At 47.7% G+C, this 10,421-nt stretch overlaps 1 protein-coding gene and 1 long non-coding RNA gene across 10 annotated transcripts in view; one reads left to right on the forward strand and one right to left on the reverse strand.

Annotated features, from left to right (window-relative positions):
• Positions 1–10,421, forward strand: part of LOC126988237 (protein yippee-like 2) — a 170,073-nt gene that overhangs the window by 122,381 nt on the left and 37,271 nt on the right. Inside the window, exon 3 of the mRNA XM_050846283.1 lies at positions 5,227–5,483. Coding sequence (XP_050702240.1) covers positions 5,227–5,483 — 257 coding nt within the window. The remainder of the gene's footprint in view (positions 1–5,226; positions 5,484–10,421) is intronic.
• LOC126988240 (uncharacterized) lies at positions 5,559–10,172 on the reverse strand. 9 transcript variants are annotated; one of them, XR_007741791.1, is made up of 4 exons: positions 10,011–10,172; positions 9,831–9,920; positions 9,639–9,657; positions 5,559–9,591 (listed from the first exon to the last, which is right to left on the reverse strand). It is a non-coding gene; the product is annotated as an uncharacterized LOC126988240 (long non-coding RNA). The 9 variants fall into 9 exon arrangements; XR_007741792.1 differs by lacking the exon at positions 9,639–9,657 and adding an exon at positions 9,686–9,704; XR_007741789.1 differs by adding an exon at positions 9,741–9,787 and having other exon boundaries at positions 5,559–9,704.

Raw genomic sequence — 10,421 nt, forward strand, 5'->3', positions numbered from 1 at the left:
AAAAAGGAAGGAAGGAAGGACAAGATTAAAGTGGAGATGGTTGAAGAAGAAGAGGAGGAGGTGGAGGAGGAGGAAAGAGAAGTGGAGGAGGAGGAGGAGGAGGAGGAAAGAGAAGAGGAGGAGGAGGAGATGATGATAAAAAGAAGGAAGGAAGGAAGGACAAGATTAAAGTGGAGATGGTTGAAGAAGAGGAGGAGGTGGAGGAGGAGGAAAGAGAAGTGGAGGAGGAGGAGAAAGAGAAGAGGAGGAGGAGGAGGAGGAGGAGGAGGAGGAGATAGGAGATAGATAGAGGAATATTGAAGAAACAACATCATGGAGGGACTGCTTGGTGATATAGAGCCAAATTAAGATGTTTACACGGATTAAAGGGATTAACAAGTGCTATATTTAAATGAAGCTCTTATATACTGAAGGACCAACGCGCGATAACGGGTTGGGACAAATTGGACAGGTTGGAATGGACGAGTGGAATGAACTGACCAGGTGAGTCGTTGAGGTATATAGAGTCGTATTTTAAAACATCTCCGTCGGCCAAGTTCACATATCTGACAAGGCTTTCGTAAGACCTGTAGGCCTTTCCAGGGGTAGTTTTATGACCCTGGTGGTAGTTTGACCCTTCCTCGGTGCCATGAACCTAAAGCAACACTCACCAGAACCTGACTGACCCCATCTTTGACCTTTAGAGATAGCTGATGTGAGGAGTGAATGTGTTTTATGATATCAACCATAGACACTTGGAAGGTTTAAATGGAGGTTGGATGGATAAGTAAGGGAGTTTGGTGAGCAGTGAGCAAGCCATCTGTCTGTCTGTCTGTCTGTCTGTCTGTCTAGCTGTTTGTAGTCTCATATCCTTGTGTTATACTGGAAAACTTACCTGATTGCGGAGACAGACAGACAGACAGGTGAACATGCTAACAGACATTAATTAGTAAGAAATGAAAGGAAGAAAAGAAGAAAGCAAGGATAGAAGAGACGGAGAGGGAGAAGGGAGGGAAAAAAAAGGAAGGAAGAAAGGAAGGGAAACCAGATAGGGAAGGAAAGAAGAGAGGGAAAGAAAGGAAAGGAAGAAAAGAAGAAAGCAAGGATAGAAGAGAGATAGGGAACGGAAAACAAAGGAAGAAAGAAAGGAAAGGAAAGCAAATATGGAAGAAAAAGAAGAAAATAAGAAGTGAAGGAAAGAAGAGAGGGGAAGAAGAAGGAAGGAAAGTGGGGAAAAAGAAGAAAGGAAGGAAGGAAAGAAGAGAGGGAAAGAACGATACAGAGGGAAGAAAAAGGAAGGAAGGAAAGTGACGATAAGGAAGGAAGGAAGGAAGGAAAGAAGGAAGGGAAAGAACGATACAGAGGGAAGAAAAAGGAAGGAAGGAAGGAAGGAAGGAAAGAAGGGAGGGAAAGAACGATACAGAGGGAAGAAAAAGGAAGGAAGGAAAGTGACGATAAGGAAGGAAGGAAGGAAGGAAAGAAGGAAGGGAAAGAACGATACAGAGGGAAGAAAAAGGAAGGAAGGAAGGAAGGAAGGAAAGAAGGAAGGGAAAGAACGATACAGAGGGAAGAAAAAGGAAGGAAGGAAGGAAGGAAGGAAAGAAGGAAGGGAAAGAACGATACAGAGGGAAGAAAAAGGAAGGAAGGAAAGTGACGATAAGGAAGGAAGGAAGGAAGGAAAGAAGAGAGGGAAAGAACGATACAGAGGGAAGAAAAAGGAAGGAAGGAAGGAAGGAAAGAAGAGAGGGAAAGAACGATACAGAGGGAAGGAAAAGGAAGGAAGGAAAGTGACGATAAGGAAGGAAGGAAGGAAGGAAAGAAGAGAGGGAAAGAACGATACAGAGGGAAGAAAAAGGAAGGAAGGAAAGTGACGATAAAGAAGGAAGGAAGGAAGGATAGAAGGGAGAGAGGGAGCCATCAACAGGAAGAAAGGAAAAGAGAATAGATAAAAAAAATATATACATTGCCTATAGATTTTCATAATTTCTCTATATTGCCATAACTAATTGCTTCTTCCCCTTATTAAAAAACATTTGGACACAACAGTATTTCAGTCTATTCTCTCTCTCTCTCTCTCTCTCTCTCTCTCTGATCTTTTCGCCCTGCAATCATCTTCCTTTTTGCTTTTTTTCTCTTCCTTTTCCCTTCTTCATCATCTTTCTCCTTTTCTCTCTCTCTCTCTCTCTCTCTCTCTCTCTCTCTCTCTCTCTCTCTTTTGCATTTCTCTTACATTTCCCTTCTCATCCTTCATCTTCTTCCTCCATTTCTCTCTCCTCTATTATTACTCTCCCTCCCTCTCTCTCCCTCCCCCTCCCCTCCCCCTCCCCCCTAACATCGTGAGTGCCGGCAGTTCAGATTCACGGAAGCCCAACAAAAGATTCCTGTCTAATAGAGCGAAACTACACCGCCGGCCGTTCTTCTGGGCCTTACACATGCGATGGCTGGTGACCTTGAGGGCGGGGGACAAGGGGTGAGAGGGGCCATAAACTACAGGTAACCCCTTCGTGAGCATACCTGTGTGTGTGTGTGTGTGTGTGTGTGTGTGTGTCCCTCCCTCCGTCACCTGTCATTGTGTTGTTATGTATTTTCGCTGTGAAGTCATTATATATCAGTGGTTCTTTAACTGAGGGGGGGGGGAGAGGGGAGGGTTTAGTAATTTCAAAGGGTGGTGGGGTGGGTAGGGGGGCCATAGTAAGAAGCGAAGGGAATGAATAAGAGAAAGAAGAGAGGAATGAAAGAGGTTTAGGAAGGGAGAGAAAGAAAATGAGAAGCGAAAAGGGAGGAAAAGGAAGAAGAGAAGGAAGCAAGGATAGAAGAGAGGAAGCGATTAAGAAGCGAAGGGAATCAATTAACGAAGGAAGTTACTAAACGAAAGAAGTTAAGGAAGGAAAAGAAAGAAAATTAAAAATGAAAGGGAAGAAAAAGAATATATGCAAGTCTGTGTGTGTGTGTGTGTGTGTGTGTGTGTGTGTGTGTGTGTGTGTGTGTGTGTGTGTGTGTGTGTGTGTGTGTGCAAAGGGTGTTGTTGAGTATAGCCCCCCACCCCTTCTCTCTCTCTCTCTCTCTCTCATTAATCCGTTTTGTATTCTTAAAAAGGTTCAAGGGCGTAGTAATTGTATGTGTGTGTGTGTGTGTGTGTGTGTGTGTGTGTGTGTGTGTGTGTGTGTGTGTGTGTGTGTGTGTTAAAGTAGACACGCTGGCCCAGTGCTGAACATTAATAAATAAACAAATACACATTTCTTCCCTCCTATAAAAAAAAGGAATGAATAAAATGTGAAAAATTAAGAATGCAATTTGGCTGTGTGTGTGTGTGTGTGTGTGTGTGTGTGTGTGTGTGTGTGTGTGTGTGTGTATCGACATGCTTGCGGCTTCAGACGTTATGGACGACTGTTGACTTAAACGTTTTTTTTTTTTTTTTTTTTCCGGCTAGTCAGAAAGACGTCAGTAAGAGGGCATTGGGTTCTGTGAGGAGAAGGGGGAGAGAGAGGCAGGGTAGGGGGAAGGGGGGAGTTTTACGGAGAGGCAGGGCGTGGGGTTCAGAAGCATGGAGGTTGTGGGAGGGGGGTGCAAGGAGAGACAGGGTGTTCAGGGAGTTCAGGATGGGAAAGGGTGAGGGGGGGTGTAAGGAGAGACAGGGTGATAGAATGAGAGGGCGTTGGGTTCAGGGTGGGGAAGGGGGAGGGAGGGAGGGAGGGGGAAGGTGTAAGGAGAGGCAGGGTGTGGAGTTGAGGGAGAAGGGAAGGAAGGAAGGAAGGACAGGGCGGAGTGGTCAGGAGGCAGGGTACGGCGTGGGGCAGGGTGGGAAGGCTTGGGGCAGGTCAGGCATAGGGGCGTGACGGGGGATGCATAAATAGGTGAGGCAGGGCTGGGTGGGTGGGACAGGCCTTGCGCGGGCGGGATGACGCAGAAGGCAGAGTGGGAGGGGGAGTAGAATAGGTGGTAGGGAGAGGAAGGGCGGAAGGGTAGGACGGTGAGGGAGAGCGGAGTGGACTAGACAGGAGGGTGAGGTTGAGGAGACGTAGAGAAAGGGTGAGTAAGGACGAGGCGAAGAGAAGGGAGGAAGGGAGGAAGAGGAAGAAGGGTGGAACATGTTAGGCCTCTTGCAGAACATAACAGCAACGAGACTTGAGCACTAACTCCACAAAATTAAAAATAAAATAAACGTACAAGCTAAACTGTAACAAAGGTGAAACATGTTAGGACTCTTGCAGTCTCCCTATGTTCTTATGTTCTTAAATAAGCGTATGTAAGCAAGCAAGTAATTAAGCAAGGTAAACACACACCTCTCAAACTTGTATACCAAAACAGCTCCAAAGTTCGGTAGTGGTGGTGGGGGGCATTTCAACACGAGTTTTTGTTGTTATTTTTGAGACTTGAAAATATATGAGACTCGTGTTATTAGTGTGGTGGGAGGTGGAGATAAGGTGTGGGAGAGGGAGGAAGAGAGGGAGGCTGGAGGAGAGAAAAGGATTGGGGGAGGTAGAAAAAGGACAGAGGAAAGGGTTGGACATGGGAGGGAAGAGGTCATTTAAGGAGAGAAGGCAAAGGAAGAGGAGGAAGAAAGGGGAACGAGATACAGGAGAGAGATAGAGGAGGAGGCTTGGAGATATGGGGAAGAAAAGGCAGGACTGAGAGGTTGACGAGGGAAGAGGAAGAGAAGGGACAGAGCAGAGGAGAGAAAATATGGTTGGTTTGGATTAGTACAGTTGTTGGAGGAAAGGGGGGTGGAGGATTAGCGTTGGGGTCGATGAGGGGTTGAGTGGAGCATGGAGGTATTGGAGGCGCAAGATCGGGGTGAGGGTGGTGGTCAGGAGGGGGCGGAGTCTGCATTATGACGTCATCAGATAAACGTGAATCTGTGAACGCGACTTGTTTTGGACCGGCGGTGTGTGTGTGTGTGTGTGTGTGGTGAAGTATGTCTGTGTTGTTTGACTGTGTGGTGTAATGTGTGTGCTGTTGTGTGTTGTTGTGTTGTGCTGTGGTGTGTCTGTTATGGTGTCTGTGTGCCTTTCCTGGTCTGGTGCTGACGGCTGTGTTTTGCAGGCAGGGTGAGAGTGATGGGGTGTGTTGTGTTGTGCTGTGGTGTGGCTGTGTTATGGTGTCTGTGTGCCGTGCCTGGCCTGGTGCTGACGGCTGTGTCTTGCAGGCGGGGTGAGAGTGATGGGGTGTGTTGTGTTGTGCTGTGGTGTGGCTGTGTTATGGTGTGTGTGCCGTGCCTGGCCTGGTGCTGACGGCTGTGTCTTGCAGGCAGGGTGAGAGTGCTGGAGTGCCTGGCGCCGTGGCTGTGCATTAGCGCGGCTCGCCCGGTGGGCTCCGTGGGGTCGGGGGCGGCACGCCACAACCAGCAGGAGGGCCAGCAGGAGCAGCAACAGCAGCAGGAGCAGCACCCAGGGGAGCCCCCGGCTGGCTGGCTCCGCGACACCAGGACCACGCCGCCCGACAGGTCCCGCCGCCCGCACTCGGCCCCCGCACCCATCACCGCCACCATGGTGAAGACCTTCCAGGTGCGTCCACACCCTACCTGTCCCTCACCTGACCCACGCACCCTACATGTCCCTCACCTGTCCCTCTCCCCCTCACCTGACCCACGCCCCCTCACCTGCCTCCCCACGCACCCTTCCCTTACCTGCCCCACGCACCGTTCCCTTACCTGCCCCACGCCCCCTTCCCTCACCTGCCCCACGCCCCCTCACCTGCCTCCTTCTTTTTTTGACCTGTAACGCTTTGTATCGCTTCTTAGGTCCTCCTTCTCTCGTTCCTCCCCCACGCCCCCTTCCCTTACCTGCCCCCCGCCCCCTCATGTGTTGACAGTAAGGGCGGGTAGGCGGGGGGCGAGGTTATATGTCCTCACCTGCTATAATAACCTTAGTGTGTGTATATGTGTGTTTACTGCATTTACCCCCACCCCCTTCCCCGCCCAGCCGCGTTCTCAGCTCCCCGTGGGCGTGGGTGGACCATTTGGGTGGACGGCCGGGCACCTGCCAACCTTAGTACTTTAGAGGGTGCTTAAAGGTTGTCCCAGGGGCGTAAAACCTTAACGACCCCTATCCCCCGTGGTTGTGTCCCGTCCCCTGGGGCCTGTTCCCATCTATAATTCCTTCCCCTTCTGTCTCTCTCCGGCGTATGACCACAGATGTTGCGCCGACTAAACGAAACTTTCCAAACTTGCCCCCATCCCCCGCTCTGTCTCCCCCCCCTCCCCCAGGCCCCCGCGATGGACCGTGAGAGGGGCGAGGGCCGGGGGGGAGCTGGGTGGGTATTGGGTAACGCTTATAGTACTTTAATGGATGCTTGAAGCTTGTTCCAGGGGCGTATACTTTCATTCCCACCCTTCCCCCTCTCCCCCCCCCGCGTGAGGACCTTGTGGGTGGGCGGGATATTTTAAAACATTTCGTCGCCCAAGTTCACATATTTGACATAGCTTTCGTAGGAGCTGTAGGGCTTTCCAGGGGTAGTTTTATGACCCTGGTGGTAGTTTGACCCTTCTTCTGTGCCATGAACCTTAAAAAACACTCATTAGACCCCGATTGATCCCCTCTTTGACCTTTAGAAATAGTTGATGTGAGAAGCGATGGTGTCTTAAAATACACCCCATAGGCCCGTATAGGCTCACCCGTGGGGCTCACCAGGGTTGCCATTTGCTATTTAAGGGCTATTACACTGGGCAGACTCCGTGGATCTTCAGTCAAACGTCGATTTTTGCTAGTGTGGCTCTCAATTGTATCTTGTTATTGCTGATGATGATGATGGTGAGCAATACCGTCGTTCTTCAGTGAAATCTACCGTAGCTTTGGGAGATCGTGGACACATCAGGAAACCGCGGAAATATGAGAACCACGCCAGCGGAAATCGTGGTTTGACTGAAGATCCACGGAACGCCTGCCCAGTGTGATAGCCCCAAATTTGGCCATGAAAAATCCATTTGGTAATGAGCTATTTTTAATTAATGGACCCACTAGAAAACACAAACTCCATGCAACTATTTCCCAGCAAGATTTATTTTTCTCCACTTTAGGTATTGCTTAATCATATACTAAATAAATAATGATAATGAAAAAAACGAGTCTAGTAATTAAAACATGGCAACCCTCCCTTACCTGCCTGCCCAGTGTCCACCTGTCCACCTGTTTCCATCCCCACCCACATTCATCCCGCAGCCGCCCTGGACCATGAAGGTTAGTGTGTGGGGTTGTTAGGCGGGCTAATCTCCACACCTGGTCACCTGTGTGGTTAATGTGGTGGTGGCAGGAACAGGGACGGGGGAAACCAGAACTGTAGGTGTAGGAGTGGAGATAGAAGCAGTAGAACACCTAATAGTGGAATGCAGGAACTATGACAGGCACAGAGCGGGGAGTTAGTGGCAGGGGTAGTGATGGTAATAGGCAGAGAGGAGTGGACTGGGAGGCGAGAGGAGGACAACGGGGCGATTGCACGGGGACAAAAAGGAAATGGAGGAGGATGGCAAAGTTGGCAAAAGTGTTCCTCCTCGCGCAGTGCTGGGACAAAAGTGCACAAAGGTCTGAATAAGTGAAGATAAGCGACTATTTCAGTTTAGAAAATTACGTAACATTGATAAGGAAGGTAAAAAGAAGAAGGGAGGAACGAGAGGAGGAGGACCTGAGAAGCGATACAAAGCGTTACAGGTCAGAAGGAGAAGATGTGTACGGGTTGCTTGCTATACCTGTGGACCTTCCCTTACCTGCCGCCTCCCTTTCGTTCAGTTCGCGGGAGAGGAGAGAGTGGCTGAATGGCGGAGGTTATTGCATTACCTAGCCTCAGTGATAAAGGGCTAGTTTCACGGTTCACAGTGGGTTTGTAAGCTCCCAGACTATGTACCAAAGACTGCCTCGCCTCACTACCCGGCTTACCCTCTGGACTGTAACACGTGACAGCCTGCATATGTGCGTTGACGGGACTGATTGCCTCTGGGAGTTGACTGTTTACTCTGTTCATTATTAGACGGCTTGGTGAATCTGGCTTCGTGTTTGCGGTCGGTTGATTAAGTTAGCTGGTGAATGCGTGTGTGGACCAGCCTTCCGAGCGGCTCCTTTCACCTGGGACCTGCATGCGTGTCTCTCGGTTACCTAACTCATGATGAAGGTGCTGTTGGCTCTGGAGGGACTTGACGACTGCATAGGGAAAGATTTCTGAGTATTTGCAACACTCAGCGATAAATAACTTTTTTTTTTTTTCCCCGATAACAAATAACTTGGTTCCTTTTCCGGCACCACACTTAAAATTCACCAACATGATTCTGTTCGTGTCAGCAGATCAGTTTTTTTTTATGTCAGATTATACTTCAATTGTAGGAGGGTAAATATACAAAATCCATTTATTAATACATGAACAAAAGTGGTGAATTTTAGTAACATTTTAGTAACGCAGAGGCAAAATGTCGTGTTACTTTGCAGTTACTGGTGCCAAATGTGGTACCACGTTATTTGACCAGGGTGAAGAGTTATGTGGGAAGTTTGACTTTTAATTTCTTTCTTGAGATGGAGTTAGAAGTGCTGGATTTTCACAGTTCTATAAGTCGACATATTACAAGCTCGGTCATAAAAAGTTATATAAAAAATCAACAAAGCCAGCTAACTACGCCTTGAAGAACATAAAAAAATCAACAAAGCCAGCTAACTATGCCTTGAAGAACATAAAAAATCAACAAAGCCAGCTAACTACGCCTTGAAGAACATAAAAAAATCAACAAAGCCAGCTAACTATGCCTTGAAGAACATAAAAAAATCAACAAAACCAGCTAACTACACCTTGAAGAACATAAAAAATCAACAAAGCCAGCTAACTATGCCTTGAAGAACATAAAAAATCAACAAAGCCAGCTAACTATGCCTTGAAGAACATAAAAAATCAACAAAGCCAGCTAACTATGCCTTGAAGAACATAAAAAAATCAACAAAGCCAGCTAACTATGCCTTGAAGAACATAAAAAAATAAACAAAGCCAGCTAACTGCACCTTGAAGAACATAAAAAAATAAACAAAGCCAACCACGCCTTGAAGAACATGCCAAAAAGGATAAATCAGTCACGTTGATGTTGAAGACTAATTAGAAATATACAAAATCAGGCGAAAACAGGGAACCGGGTGCTTGCTTCCCTGGCCTGTATATGTAACTTGGGCAATATATGTGACAAGCGATTGGTAGTTTCTCAGCGGCATAATACCAGATCTCCCTCCCTCCCAGGTCATGATCAGTTCCAATCCTATCACCTCGCCAGATCCCATTCCTTACGAGCTTTCCATGAACCATTTACGCTCGTTAATGGCTTTTAGGAGCAGCGAGTAGCGGGCTTTTTTTTGTGCCCTTGAGCTGTCTTCTTTGTTATTAAAAAAAAAATACCTACATCCAAATTTCTCTTATAGTGATATGGCGCAAATAGGCCTAAAAAAGTTATTGAAATTGAAATATGTGGAATATGCAAAGGCGAAAAAGAGTGATAACTGACACCAGGCTTATGCTCACCTGTCCAAGACTCACCTGTAATTAGTTTTACTCTCGAGAGCCGGATTTGCTTTGATCTTAATTAGTGTTCGCAGGTAACTTTTCTCACCTGGGGACTGTGCTTACCTGGCCTTACCTTTCCTCCTAAAAGACCTGTTGACTTGAGCCTTACCTGAGCCTTACCTGTCCTCCTAAAAGACCTGTTGACCTGAGCCTTACCTGACCCTTACCTGTCCTCCTAAAAGACCTGTTGACCTGAGCCTTACCTGTCCTCCTAAAAGACCTGTTGACTTGAGCCTTACCTGAGCCTTACCTTTCCTCCTAAAAGACCTGTTGACCTGAGCCTTACCTGAACCTTACCTTTCCTCCTAAAAGAGCCTGACGAGCCTTACCTGAGCCTTACCTTTCCTCCTAAAAGAGCCTGACGAGCCTTACCTGAGCCTTACCTTTCCTCCTAAAAGACCTGTTGACCTGAGCCTTACCTGACCCTTACCTGTCCTCCTAAAAGACCTGTTGCCTTGAGCCTTACCTGAACCTTACCTTTCCTCCTAAAAGAGCCTGACGAGCCTTACCTGAGCCTTACCTTTCCTCCTAAAAGACCTGTTGACCTGAGCCTTACCTGAGCCTTACCTGTCCTCCTAAAAGACCTGTTGACCTGAACCTTACCTGAGCCTTACCTTTCCTCCTAAAAGACCTGTTGACTTGAGCCTTACCTGAGCCTTACCTGTCCTCCTAAAAGAGCCTGACGAGTCTTACCTGTCCTCCTAAAAGAGCCTGACGAGCCTTACCTAAGCCTTACCTGTCCTCCTAAAAGAGCCTGACGAGCCTTACCTGAGCCTTACCTTTCCTCCTAAAAGACCTGATGACCTGAGCCTTACCTGATGGACCCTTACCCTTACCCTTCTTGTTGTTGTTGTTGTTTGTGTTTATCCATTATTTGAAGGCTAAGATTAACCAATATTCCTTTTGTTGTTGTTGTAGTA

This window comes from Eriocheir sinensis, chromosome 68 (assembly GCF_024679095.1).
Source record: "Eriocheir sinensis breed Jianghai 21 chromosome 68, ASM2467909v1, whole genome shotgun sequence".
In the NCBI taxonomy this organism is placed as follows: Eukaryota; Metazoa; Arthropoda; class Malacostraca; order Decapoda; family Varunidae; genus Eriocheir; species Eriocheir sinensis.